General features: G+C 43.9%; 1 protein-coding gene across 1 annotated transcript in view; it reads left to right on the plus strand.

Annotated features, from left to right (window-relative positions):
* LOC142583395 (nose resistant to fluoxetine protein 6-like) overlaps positions 1–13403 on the plus strand; it is a 52479-nt gene extending 39076 nt beyond the window's left edge. The window contains exons 7-11 of the mRNA XM_075693878.1: positions 157–279; positions 1821–1941; positions 2832–3021; positions 6910–7052; positions 13161–13403. Of these exons, the coding sequence (XP_075549993.1) occupies positions 157–279; positions 1821–1941; positions 2832–3021; positions 6910–7052; positions 13161–13376 (793 nt within the window). The 3' untranslated portion in view covers positions 13377–13403. The remainder of the gene's footprint in view (positions 1–156; positions 280–1820; positions 1942–2831; positions 3022–6909; positions 7053–13160) is intronic.
* Positions 13404–15228: the final 1825 nt, after the last annotated feature.

The following is a 15228-nucleotide window of genomic DNA, read 5'->3' on the forward strand; positions in this document are numbered from 1 at the left end:
CAGTGAAATGGGTAACATGCTGAAATAAACATGGACACGATTCACTTGCGTTAAGCTTAGCCCCTTTAACACTCTATTGAGAAGATGCATGACCATGTTACGTGTTAATCAGAGGCGTGCAGTTTTTCTAACAACTTGCTCGTCATTACTCCACAGGCGGAAAAAGTTGGCGCTGGCAACGTTCACAGTGCTTTCTCTTTTGGGTTGCGCCATCGCAATGTGGAGAGCAACTAATCCAAATGTTCTACCCTTCATGACTTATCCTGCTCACACAATAAGGTGAGCCCTAAATCAGATCTCGGGATTGGTATGTTTACCCAGTTTCGGGCATAATTACAACAATGTAGAGAATATACAAACATCTACTATATAGGATTTGTCTCTCCGATATATGACCTGATGTATAGAATATCTGCTAAATTCTAAGCGTTGTCTCATACGTCAGTGGGGCATATGTGACTTAATCACGCATTCTAGCAAATCGGACTTAAGCGTTGTATACGGCCAGACTATAGAAGGAAACGCCGGTTAAGTAAATTAATTATGCGTAACGTGACACTCACACGTATTCTATTGAAACATCAACTGTTTGAGTGTATTCGATTCATAAAGAAAAGTTTGCATCCATTCGAAAGTGGCACGAACCTACAGCAGAAGCGCTTATGTTTTCCAGGCAAGAAATTTCGCAGTTCAATAAAAATTTATTTTTAGCCAGCTGCGAACCCGCCGTTCCAAGGCAGTTATTGTACTAACATGGCCAATGGGGAGACTAGTCGTTCGCAGCAACGCTTCGTTTTTTGGCATCGTGGAAGAGTATTGATCACCAACTCGATACGCTGGAATTTTGATTATAAACGGAAGTTCAGCGTAAACCCGCAATTTCGAGGCTGACTCACGAATGAGATAGTTATGGGAATCTTATAGAGCCTGAACACAAGCTAGTCGGTCAAGTAGAAACATCTATCGTGTTTCTATGTTATGTTAAGCGGATACCAGATTTTCTTTCAAGAACTTCACTGTGGAAACGTACGCACGTGTGTCAACGTCAAGCATATTCTAGAATCCACCATGTGGGATTCCTACAAGCCATGAAAAGCTAAGAGGTCTAACTTAAGCGCAGTCGTTTATCGCGTTGTTCGGCGACACATTCCTAATTCGCGCGTATATTTAGCAGAATCGATTACTTAGGTTTTTTCTTACTCGTGCAACGCGTGCTTTCTTGAGCCCTGTGAACATCCGAGTCACGCTGCCAAAATGGCTGCGCAAATAGACTTCAAAATTTATGTTCTCAGTAACTCATTTTCTCAACTGGAACATTGTGCACATATAGTCATAAAATGCACACCAAAACAGAAACTATTGCATCAAATGGGTTATTTCTCACAGTATCGCTATGCGTAGTCTCATTTTTATTAGAAAACAATGCTTAGTCGGCGAAGAGCCAATGTTGTTTCTAGTTGGCTGGGCATGCCGAGTTAGACGTGCTATTAGAAGAACGAAGACGAAAAAAATGTCTGTATTTACTCCGTTCATTTCTTTTCCTGCGTCATTGCTCTAGCAGTAACGTGTTCCTTTAAAACCTAAACGTCGCAACCAAAGCATTTGTGGTAGATAGCGCTGTTCCGTCGTCATGAAGTGTTTACCAAAAAGTCATGTCTTGCATGATAAATCGCAACAATTTAATTTTTATGTGGTCCCACATCAAAAAGATCTTGAGATGAAACAACAGCAGGCGTTCCTAAGGTGACTTACCCACATGCCATTTTCTAAGAGGATTAACTTAAGCATTTCTTTTAGTATGCCAAACATTTTTTTTACAGGCAACAAATGACAACATTCAACTTATACTACACGCGGCCTTTCTACCATGCCGTATGCTTCTTCAGCGGTTGCATGACGTTAGTCGTCTTGGATGACTTCAGCAACCGTAAAATTTCTAGGGTAAGCCAGCATTTATAACTAGGACCTGTTTTCCGAAAATTGAAAGAAAGGTTGGAAGCCATGCTTTGAATCACTAAAACGCAACTTTATTGTTCTTTTTTTAAATCGCAACATCGATACCTAACGAGTTTGCCTCACGTAGACGCATCCGCTGCGAACGTTATCGTACAGTAACTACGGCCTTTCGACATTCACGCACACACGTTGCGCAGCAGGCTGAATGAGCGGTATTTTACAGCTGCAGCACTTATTTAACCATGCGCGATGTCCGTAACGAGGCGCACATTTCTGCGTTTCGCGTGGGCGTCGGCCCTGCGGGTAAATGAGCGAACGAGCACAGCGAAGGGCGAAAGAGCGAACGTGGAGCGCAGCAGGGATGAAAGACGCCGATATCAAAGAGAGCGCGAGGCGGAAAGAGGAAGAGCGTTTGGCGAAAGTGTGAGAACAGTAGTGCCCCTCAAGACGGTCAGTGCGGCGACGGCCGCTGCTCTATGGCCGCTACGAGATGGCCAGAGCAGCGCGCCGTTGTCTGTTCACTGATGGCATGCAGCGAGCGAGCGCCAAGGATGCCAAAGCGCGGCATGAGCGAAGGTCTGTCGGCGGCGGCTGCTCTGAATCGCGCCCAGGTCCTGGCTCTCGCGGTCTCCCGATCAGCGAGGCAGTCGCGCCACGCTTCGCTCCGTTTGCAATGTGCCGCACGAGACAGATTGTCCGCACCAGCTAATATATCGCGAAATGAAAGCATGTATAAAGCTGCGCTCAAATTCCGCATGAGGGAGTATCGTAATCGTCAGTGATTTTTTTTATCTTAATCATTAATCATTTGCTTGCCCCTTAAGTTAGTACAAATGTTTCTTGCATTCATAAAAACGTTACTTTTACTCGGCTAGACGATGCAGCTCATATGCTGGTGCGTGGCGGTCACCAGTGCGCTCTGCGCCATCTTCATGAAGATTCCCTGGTACAAGCGTCGTGATCCCACCTCGGAAGCTACAAAACTGGTGGCAGCTTTCTTTGAGCGAGTCCTTTGGTCGCTGTTCCTTGCCTGGTTCACGTTAGCTTGCGCATCGGGACGAGGCGGTGAGTTCTTTCTAGCTGTTCTAATTCCATAAGCATTTTACACTCAGTGATATATTTAAGAAACGCCTTTGTCCCTGTCCCCATGGGCTATTTGTTATATACGAAGGTCTGTGCCACAAATTTGTATTTTACTTTTCCCCCTTCTATGTCTTTTCCGAGGGCAATCCATCAGGTGTGTCCATCCTTAAGAAACTTGAAATTTTGGAGAAACATGTGAAAGCTTGGCGAATAAAGGATTAAGTACGTCGTACCCACCGGCGTGACACGAACCAACACAACTGCGCCAATACGATGAAAACGAGTCTCTTCACCACTCAGCCACACCACCGACAAATCTAGCGATGAAAATGTATAGTATTTGTGACTCCAGTGTAACACTAAGTACTGGCATCTTCTCATGAATTTTACTTAACGCTTGTTACAGTCTCGAACCCGCCACCACAGTCGAGTGGCTATGTCGTTGCGCTGCAGAGCACGAGGTCGCGTGTTTGATCACAGCCACAGCAGCTGCGTATTCCTATGGGGACAGCATGCAAAAAACCCACGTTTACTGTGCATTTGGTGGACGTAAAATAATCGCAGTGGCCGAAATTCTTCAGAAGCCATCTACCACAGCATCACCATTAAACGTTAAACATCAGAATTTTTCGCAGTATTGAATCTTTTCACGACAAACTAGGTGAATGCAATGTCGTTAGTTCTTATGGCGACTGTATTCTTTAAGCCAACGAAGCAAGACAGTTGGACGTTACAAGGAGAGCCTTAACGAGGAAAGAAATTGCGAGGGAGAGAAATTAAAGGGTAAATTAAAGGCAGGCAGTTTAATCAGGACTGACCCCGGTTGGCTATGGCCTGCACGGGGTGAAATGGGTCAAGGAATGAAAGTCAGCTATTAATGTACACTGCAGTCGCCGATAAAGTGGAATTGTCAACGCTGTGTCCCCGGCGGTCGCCCAGTCCTGTTGCCTTAAGGAATTGCAGCTGCGCTTATATAATCGCGGGTGTTTGAAGGAGGTATGAGACAGAATCTCATTAAGGAGTTCCAGGCTCGGAGAACGGCAGCCGTGGCAATGTGCCACATGAGGCTGACACGGCTATAGGCGAGTGGCTCGGCTCGTGCCAGCCTCAGTATGTGCTCTGCAGTGGCACTTCGGCACCTGCGTGTGGGCTTCAAAGAATAGGTCAACTATTACGCACGTGTGCGTGCAGTCGAAGCATTTGTGTTTGTTAAAATTGCCGCCCTGTGGTCAGAAGTACAGTGTATTCTGAAAGTAACCGTTAATTTAGTTTCTTCTGACGTTCCTAGCTCTATCGTGTTTTTCCTTTGTTTGTATATACCTATACGACATAGCTCATTATTGGCAATGCGTATCTAACTATGCCCTTTGCCTCGGCAAAGAGGGCGAGATATCTAATTTACAACATCAGTACTTGAAAATGACGAGTGGCATATAACGAAAGAACCATATGAAGCGAACACACAATGAAACAAAAAAAGCATACGGGAAATTTGCTGTTATGTTTGATTACAGCGTATAAATAAGAAGTTGACAGTAACTTTAGCATACTCTAAAGAGGATGAAGGAAAAGGCTGCGCGCTAACGAAACATTCATTACTAGACATTTTTATTCAAATGCGTTGTTACTTCCTATTGTTTTCTTCCACCAAAGGTCGCAGGTTCGAGTGCCTTAACGAACTCTATTTTAATTAACTGTGACTTAATTAACACGGAATGTAGTGAGTTCAACTCTAGACCTCCGCGATGTCAATTGGAATCCAACTTGGAGATATGGCCTGTTTGCACATATCTCCATGTTGGGTCTTTGGCTTGAGTGACTGAATTAACTTCGCCCTAATTAACACCAAGGTAGTGGGTTCGACTCCCACTAAAGGTCGTGGGTTCCAGTGACCTAATTATCTACATCCTTTTTATTTGTATCTTAATTCGCTTCCCCTTAATTAACACCTAATGTAGTGGGTTTGACTCTCGACCGTCACGATGTAAATTGTAATCTAACGTGCAGATATGGCCGGTTCGCCAATATCTCCAGGTGGGTTCGACTCCCACGAAAGGTAGTGGGTTCAAGTACCTTAATTAACTATCTTAATTACATCTGCCTTAATTAACTTTGCCTTAACACCACACGTAGTGCTGACGCTATCTCGTCGCATCGGCTTCGCGTTTTCTTATACAGAAATCGATGGCATAATTTGGCCTAATTTGGCCTAACCCCCACCAACGGTCGAGAGTTTGACTCCTTATAAAACTTGGTGCCACGAATTGTTTGGCGCCGTAACGCCGGACATCAGATTTTTCGAACCATGAGTCATATGAAGCAAACAATCAGTGAAGCCTCTGAAAACATATGGGAAATTAGCTAATGTAATTTATGGAAGTGTGGAAATAACAAGGAAAATGTAAACGGAAATGCGCGAGAAGACAACTTGCCACAGGCGGGAGTCATAATATGCAAAAGACAACTTGCCACTTGCAGGTGGGAGCTGAACCCACGTGTTAAGCATTACCAATGCGCTGCTTTACCATTGAGCTGTTGCGGCTGCCGCCTCCCTATCCACTTTAATGGGTATTGGGTAATTGTACAAGATTAGCCCTGGGAGCGTTACCCGGCCTTACTTAGGCCCATGGCGGCGGATATTGAACGTCCTTTCAACCATAGACATCCAGTAATGCGTGAACTTGGCAGCAAGAAACTGGCCGATACTAGCAGCGGCTGCTTAGTGGCTATGGTGTTGCACTGCTGTAGCACGATGTCGCGGGATGAAATCCCAGTTGTAGCGGCCGCATTTCGATGGAGACAAAATGCAATAACGCCTGTGTACCGTGCAATGGGAGCACATTAAAGAACCCCGGTTGCGCAAGATCAACCCAGAGTCCTCCACTATGGCTGGCTTCATAACCAGATCGCGCTTTTGGCACGTGAAACCCCAAAAGTTAATTTAATGTCTAAGTGCCAATTAACCGCTAACTCCTGGCACCAAGGCTGCTCATGTCGGCATATTAGCGAGCAAAACAGGGGAACGGATGGGCTCGATTTTTTGTTAATTTAAGCCATATGAACCAAACAAAAGCCAGAGAAAGCGTACGGGTAATTAGCTGTTCTAATTTATGGAAGTGTGGAAATAACAAGGAAAATGTAAATGGAAGCGCGCGAGAAGACAACTTGCAGCAGGTGGTAGCCATCTCCAACTGTGGTAGTCCTCGCGTGCATAGTACGTTAAATTAGCAGCTGGTTTATCTTATTCTTAATTACCGTTCTTGATTAACGAGGTGTCGACCATGGCAGACCTGAAGCTATGAGGTTGCATACCAGTGTTGCTTGGCCATGTCGCATATTGAAGGACGGCTGCGGTTTAAAGGATGTTTAAAGGCTGCGGCTTAATAGCTGCCATGAACTCGAGTAGCGGTTGCCTAAGATCCCCAGAGACAATCCTCTACAAATACCCAAATACCCAAACAAACAAACAAACAAACAAACAAACAAACAAAAGCATGGTAGTATGTGAGCCGCGTTAGCTTACTGGTAAAACACCCCACGCGTAATGCGGAAGGCGTGGTTTTAGTTCCCCCTTGTGACAAGTTGTTTTTTCGTCTACTTTCATTTCCATTTACCGTATTGTTTCTACATTTCAATTAACACCTAACAAGTAACTTTCATATCCTTTCTCTGGCTTCATTGTCTTTCTCTTCACGTGTTTGAAACTATAACTAAAGATCCATCCCTCGGTTCCTTTTATTCCTGTCGCATATAAAGAACGTTCTGGCTAACTGGCGCGATCATGCATAATTTATTTAAAAGAACGTTCTCGCAACCATGTTATGCTTCTGTATTATTTTTGAAAGGTATTTTTTCCCATTCTTCTCGCAGGATTCGTCGGTCGATTTCTGTCTTCGAGCGTCTTCGCGCCACTAAGCAGGCTGTCATTTAACGTGTACCTAATACACTACCCATTCCTCATGGCAATGCTACACGCGTCTAGGGAGCGTATACACGTTTCCCACTTCACTCAGGTAAGGCCTACCACCGTGTAAGAAGTTTTGAAAGTAAGCTTGTGATCGCTATATATAGTAAGCGTCAGGGCGTTATGCTTGCTGTAGGTATCTGGGCATGCGGCTCTTATCGCATGATGGTGCAAATGCGCTGTTGGGGTCAGCCTCGCTGCAGCCGACCTTGTTCATCCATCGCACGCTTGAGAGCAGTACAATAACAGTGCGCAAAATCCCCGTCACGTGGTATGTTTTGTTTCATATTTCGCAGGCTTACAATGGAACGCGGAAAAAGTGGACCACGTGAGATATATCGCGTCGGAAACAATTTATTGAGAAGTTTTTCAAGGTTCTCTACAACTCTGCGTATCACACTTGGGGTCTGCAGCCAATACTTAAATAGTTGACTAATTAAACATAACTAATCCGTTAGTTAAGGGGAAAATAAAAAATAGCCTGAGCAACTCTAGGCCAGTGCCAAAATTGTATATACACCTGTATATATACCAGGTTTCCCAGTCAACTTGGACCAAGATAAAAAAAGAGAACCAAGATCTCTACAGAAAGCGTACCCACTGCATCGGAGCTGTAGTCGTGTGTACTTACAGCCAGTTTTTTCATCACGAACTACTAATTAATTAATTATTTTAATTATTGCACTTTTCCATTATTTTTCAATAACAAACATATCAATTACAAAGTTGTAGTGCGCCTCAAAGAACCTCCGAATCAAGCATTCGAATCAGGCATTCGAAGCCGGGAAACCGTGACGACGCACTTGGGACTGTAATTTTCCACGTTCCTTTTGTTCCCTTTAGGAATAGAAACATACCTTGCGCAGGATATGTCCAATAATGCGTTTTAGCGGATCTGTACGGCCAGCGTATGCTGTTGTCGATTACTTAAATCATTTTTGCTTGACGTGTCAGTGCGTAGATAAACACAGGATATCTCAATGGTACCACGCCAGTGACATGCTCTTCAAGACGATAGTCATGCCCTTCACGAATGATCAGAAGGCTAAAATGATCCTGGCTCTGGGGGCGGCGCATGGCGACAGGAGGAAGGAAGCCAAGCTATTCCGGATGTCGCATTGCGGATGACGCCCTAGTCCGTCAACAATACTTAGAACGTACGAAGTCCTTTGCGAGACGGGTAGCTTCACAAGAACGCGGCACAGGACTGCGATGGCAGTTCAAGTGGAAAGGGATATCTTTGGATTCCTTTCTGCTAACCCTCACGGTAGTGTTCGCGACGGCAGTGCGAAGGCCGCAACCTCAAGGTCATCAGTGTGGGGGATTTAAAAAAAAAGCTTATATGCACTCGTACCATGTACATCTTCATCAAAAACTTAAAGACCGATGTTATGAAAACAGACCTGACTTTGCCGATTGCATTCTCACGAAATGTGACGAAGAACCGGACTTTCTCACTCGCCAGATCTGGACGGATGAGGCTAATTTCTCCAGAAACATACAAGTTAACCTTCACAGCACATACAACTGGAATGATAGAAATCCCGACTGGCTAGCACAAACACGATACCAATACCAGCGCTCATTTAATGTTTGGTGCGGTATTTTTGATGGCAACAACATCGGACCCATATTTTTTGACAACACACTAACGACGCAACGCTACGTGAACGACATCCTCGAGCGCCCCGTGAATGACGTCTCTTGCAACATTTCACTTGCACCCCTTCGGAACATCTGGTTTCAACACGGTGGTGCTCCTGCGCATAGTAGTCAGTCTCGAGCGTGGTTCGACAAGCTCTTTTCTGGAGAGTGGATGGGCCGGCACGGACCTGTACCCTGTCGTGCAAGGTCGCCAGACATGACACCGCTTGACTTCTTTTTGTGGAGCTACGTGAAAGATCGTGTGTATCGAAGCGAAATTACCACACCGGGCGCCCTAAAGGCAAAAATAAGCAGTCTGCCGCGAGATTCCAACGTCGTTGGTCAAAGCTGCAACAGCGCGAGTGTTGGAAAGAAGCAATTACTGTATTGCTTCAGACGCAGACCTGTTTGAGCACGTCAGTGGCTGTGGAAAATAACCGCTCAAAACTGGTGTAAAACGTGACTGTTTAACGCACCATCATGGTGTCACCCCATCCTTGCATAGAAAAAGCTTGAGACAAAGATAGACATACGTAAAAAAACTGCTTTGTTTTGCTTCTTTTTGGAAGTTCGAGAAAGAAAGGGTAAATAGCTAAACCAGTTGGACCTTTGGATGTTTCTTTGTGGGCGACTGAGGCGCCTTACGTGCTTTTGGTTTATTTTTTATTGAACTAAACTCTTGAGTAGCCCTTTCCGGTTCTTCCGAGAGCTGCCTTTTCTTTTTTTGTGCTCTTTTGCGTACTGTTTTTTAACATTGGTTGAATTTCTTTTGTAGCATTGTTTCATGAAGCGAAGGTTAAAGCTACACCGAGTGCCTCATGATCCAGCACAACATTCTTGCATACGCAGATGCTGACGCTTATCGCACAACGCTACTTATGTCGCAAAACCTGTCGAGCTATCCTACATGACGAAGCCTTATACGATGCGGCGAAAAACGAATGCAGCCGTATATCTTTCAAAGGTTGCTTCAAGGCGCATGAGTAGCGCGCGCGAGCACGCATCTATATCATATTTCGCGTATTTCGCGGGCTTTTGTTCTTTTTCGAAAGAAACAACGGGGCACACTTCAGCGCGAAATAAATGGTTGATTCGGAGGTTATTTAAGGTGCCCTGTAAATTTGTAATTGACATTTTTGCGACTCAAGCAATAATTTAAAAGTTCTCAACTTAAAAGCAATTAATTAAAGAATGCTTCGGGATGCTAAATTACTTGCTGTAGTACAAACAACTGCCGCTACTATGCAGTCGGTGCGATTTCTCCAGAGCTCTTACTTTTTTTATTTAAATCTTGGTCCAAGTTAACTGGAGCACCCGCTATATATATATATGTATATGTATACATGTTCCTATCTTATTCTCACTTTCAGAAACAGTTTAAGAAACGCTTTCGTTTACTCAGCACATATTACACAATGTCGCCTTCTAGTGCGTGTGTGTGTGTGTGCGTGTGCGTGTGCATGTGTGTGCGCATGCGTGCGTGTGCGTGTGTGCGTGTGTTCGTGTGCGGAAATGAAATAGATTTGATGCTTTCTGCTGATCCCAGCATAGTGCAGCATCTAGAAGTGTTAGGCTGGGTACAGTGCAGTGATAATAGGTTAGTGAGGTCTACTATACGCCTCAATTTGAAGAAAGAAAGAGTAAAAGTGATCAAGAAGAAACAGGTCAACCTAGAAGCAGTAAGGGTAAAAACAGACGAATTCAGGCTGGTACTTGCAAGCAAATATGCAGCTTTAGAAGAGAGAAATCAAGATGACATAGAGGCAATGAATGAACCAGTAACTAGCCTGGGGGTTTCAGAAGCAGCCATTGAAGAGGGAGGTAAAGCACCAAGGCAACCAGTAGGCAAGCTCTCCCAAGTAACAAAGGGCCTAATAAAGAAACGACAAAGAATGAAAGTGTCCCAACTCAAGAGATCAGATAGAATTCGTGGAACTCTCAAAACTGATCAACAAGGAAAAATTAAGGGATATTGAAAATTATAACGTGTGAAATACTGAGGATGCAGTAAAAAATGGACGCAGCATGATATCAGTGAGAAAACTTGGCATAAGACAAACCAAGATGTATGCACTGAAAGATAAGCAGGGTAATATCATGAGCAACCTCGAAGATATAGTAAAAGCAGCGGAAGAATTCTATACTGACCTGTACAGTACCCAGAGCAGCCACAATACCTCCATTCGAAGCAGTAGTAAGCAGGTTACAGAGGCTCCTTCTATAACTAGCGATGAAGTTAGAAGGGCCTCGCAAGACATGAAACGGGAAAAAGCGACCGTAGAAGATAGAATAACAGTCGACATACTCAAAGGTGGATGACTCATTATGCTGGAAAAACTGGCGGCCCTTTATACGAACTGTCTCACGACTTCAATTAAGGGTCCTAGGAACTAGAAGAATGCCAACATTATATTAATCTAAAGAAACGGAGACGTTAAAGATTTCACAAATTATAGCCCCATTAGCATACTTCCAGTATTGTATAAACATTCACCAAGATAATTTTTAATAGAATAAAGGCAACACTGGACGTCAGTCAACCAAGGGGATCAGGCTGGTTTCAGGAAGGTATATTCTACAATGGATCACTTCCATGTCATCAATCAGGTAATCGAGAAATCCGCAGAGTGCAATCAGCCTCTCTATATGGCTTTCATAAATTACGAAAATGCATTTGATTCAATAGAGATACCAGCAGTCGTAGAGGCATTACGTAATCAAGAAGTAGAGGACGCTTACGTAAATATCTTGTAAAATATCTGCAGAGATTCCACAGCTACCTTAATTCTCCCCGAGAAAAGTATGAAGACTCCTATAAAGAAAGGGGTCAGACAAGGAGACGCGATCTCTCCGATGCTATTCACTGCGTGCTTGGAAGAAGTATTCAAGCTATTAAACTGGAAACGCTTAGGAGTGAGGATCATCGGCGAATACCTTAGCAACTTTTTATGTGCAGATGACATTGTCCTGTTCAGCAACACTGTGGACGAGCCAGAACAATAGCTGAGGACCTTAACAGAGAGAGTGAGGTGGGGTTGAAGATTAATATGCGGAAGACAAAGATAATGATCAATTGCCGGGCAAGGGGACAAGAGTCCTGGTTCACCAGTCAACCTCTAGAGTCTGTGAAGGAGTACATTTACCTAGGTCAATTACTCACAGGGTCCAGATCATAAGAAGGAAACTTACAGAAGAAAAAGAGGGGGTTGGAGCACATACGACAGACTTTGTGAGATGCTCACTGGAAGCTTACCATTATCATTAAAAAGGAACGTATACAATTAGTGCATTCTAATTTTTATAGGTCGGCGGAAGAGGTAGGGGGGGGGTCTCATCAATATCCATTGATGAGAGCCTTCCATTGATGATATATTCATCGAGAAATATACCCCTTAGCCCCTCTGATTTGGAATGTAGAAACGCAAAGGGCGCCGGTTGCGCTGCCTAGGTGATGATTCATGCTCTCGTTACGCAAAGTAACGTATTCATAATTCACAATTGCGCTCCCACTGACAACAGCGGCGTCCTATGGATATCCTATGCACATCCAGTGCCAGCACATCGACATGCTGCGTACATACGACAGGGCATTTTGCACAGTGTTTGCCAAAATTTCTATTGCGTTCGCGGCACATGCTGTGGAACATGCCACGGACAGAGCACCCAGGTATGAAGAACGTACACGTCATGTGCTCACGTTACGCACGCGCGCACGCATGCGAGCTGAAGTGCAGTGTACTCCTCATTCTTCTGGACCTTCCGCCACGCGCAAGTGCTTCATTGAACTAACAGCACTTTTCAAAGTAAATTGCGTCAGAAAATTCGCAAAGTACGATGCACACACGAGCTGCAGACTTCATAGCTTCGAATTGCAACTCGAACATGCGAGAAAACATAATTCTGCATGCTACGAGAAAAGTCAAAAACAAAAACCTCTTGAAGGACAAATATTCACTTAAATGCAAAAAAAGATCCATCCTGTAATCTCCTTAGGACATCCCTGAAATCCCTGATGCGGATATCTGAGGAAATCCGACAGCGGATCATGTGAAATATATTTGGGACGTCCGTGGTAGGTTACCCGAAACTTGACTTCCGGTGGCTGGCCTACTTGTTTCTAAGACGGTGCACGGAGATTAAGACATAATTCGAATGCCGTACGGATGAATTAAGCGGAGTGTAAGATTGGAGTTGTTGATAAGAAATGCTTTAAAGCTTGATTAACAATGCAATGACACCAGAGGGGACTAAAGTAAGACAGAACAGAGGGCTCAGTAAGCGCTCTGTTATCTCTACTGTACCCTTTGGTGTCCTTGCGCTGTTAAGAAAAATTTCAAACCTACGGACGAAGCGTTTTCCTCCTCTGTCATCGTTTCGTAGCAAGCCAGATTATTATCTCTCCTTATCACATGTGACAGACCTCAGGGTGCTGTTCATCTGGAACCCGCTAACATTACCGTTATAATTCTATATGATCACAGTGGAACGAATGCATTTCTCCGACTTATATCAGGTGACCCTTTTCTTTGGAGTGCTAATCTGGAGCTACCTGTTGGCGTACATGGCATTTCTCGCATGCGAGGCCCCAACAGCAACGCTGGACAAGCTGGCCTTTCAAGGACTCAGAGAGCGAGGAAATTCCGTGAAGCAAGAACCTCGGCCTGACAGTGGCGACACAGTATTAAAACTCGAAGACGCTTCAGCTCGTCCGTTCTCGGCTCGGCTTTAACCTCATCCAATATATATATATATATATATATATATATATATATATATATATATATATATATATATATATATATATAAATGCAGCGCTTTCTTCTGCTCTATTACCCTAACATGTTTTGCTGCTGGCTACATTTTGTGAACAAGCAGCTGGCCTACAGCGTACATCGACATCACGCCGGTGATATACTTAAGATAGGGCACGATGTTACTTTGACATTTCGTTTCCGTGTAAAAATTTCAATAAACATTCCCAAAGAAGCTAAAACTTCAACAATGTGATTTATTTTCATGTTTTTTTTATTCTAGATGCAAACTGCACAGTGTGACTTTGAGAACGAAGTAAGTAGTGAGGTCGTATAGTAAAGGTGAAATAAGGAACAAGTCACATTTAAAAATGACTATGCCAACATTAAACCTCTGATGTTACACGCATGTTCAACACACATGTTCGCGGTATTTTCATTGTTATTTTCGAGCATCGTTCTCTTTTATGCAAGACATAGTGGGTGGGCAGAAGAAATGTTACTTAAAATGCATAACATAAGAAACCGCCACAAAACAGCTTTAGTGGGTGTAAATAGAAAGTATGCAATAAAAAGAAAGATAACTATAACAAAGGCATACTAGCAAAAAATTTCTCGATTCAGTGCAAAACATTTTTAATCTAAGTGTGGTATGTAGGTTGTTCTACACTTTAGTAAAACAGCGCAACAAAAAACCAACGACAACGAGAGCTTACAGTCTTTGAAGTAACACAAAGGCAGAATTTAGGTTGTTTGTCACGCAGAATTTTCAGAACAGAATTGCAGAATAGACAACTTCGGACAGTGGGTATGTATAACTGGCCATGTGCCAGTGGTTCTTCAAATATCCTTGGCCAATTAATAAATAACAAAATGAGACATTCACGCAATCGTAGCCATTGTTCCAATGAAACTCATAGGTGTTCCGCGAAACAAAACCCTCGCGGTTGAAGAAAAATTTGTCGTTGTCCGGGACTCGAACCCGGGACCACCGGATTTCCGGGTAAGCCGCTCTATACCATTTCAGTGAACCAGAAGCCGGCAGAAGCTAGGGTGAAGTCGAACTGATCAACAGCTGAAAGCAAAGGCAAGAGTTTGACGTTATAGTTGTGCGGAAACCCGCAAGGTGGGGAGAACTAATTAATGAAGGGAAAATGAGACATCCAACCAATCGTAGCAATTGCTACAAAGGAAACCCATACAGGTTTCCTTTCTGATTTCTACCTAGTTAGCTCAGATGGTAGAGCGGCTGCCTCAGAAAGGCCGTGGTCCGGGGTTCAAGTCCCGGACCAGGACGAATTTTTCTTGAACTGCCAGGCTTTTGTTTAGATAAACCCGCATGGGTTTCCTTCGTATCAATTACTACGATTTGGTGGATGTCTCAATCTCCCTTTATTTATTACTTCTCTCCGCTTTGTGGGTTTCTACAGAACTATTACGTCAAATCCTTGGACGATCTCTCAAAGTAGGTGTGTGCAACTGCTTAGCTGCCCGAATTGTCAAGCAGAACAAAGGCTGGAAAGGAAGAAGCCAGCAAAATAAAATTGAATTTAAGGCAGAAAGCTGGGCTAGTTGGTGGTTATTCGTATAAGGGGACATCGCACTAGCGCGTAAAAAAAGACACCGAACGCTAGACATCAGCTGGCTTTATTCTCAGGAGGACACCAATATATATGCAAAAAGAGACGTGCTACATGATCAAACCCTAAAGCGCATGCGCAATGGCTCCTTATTGTGCAAGAATTTTATTTCCTTTGCCGTCAAAGATACCTTAGGTTTGCTGACGCAGGCCTGTTTTTGCCGATGAATAAGGAAGGCCTCGAGTGTTTC

The sequence above is a fragment of the Dermacentor variabilis genome, chromosome 1 (assembly GCF_050947875.1).
Source record: "Dermacentor variabilis isolate Ectoservices chromosome 1, ASM5094787v1, whole genome shotgun sequence".
NCBI lineage: Eukaryota > Metazoa > Arthropoda > Arachnida > Ixodida > Ixodidae > Dermacentor > Dermacentor variabilis.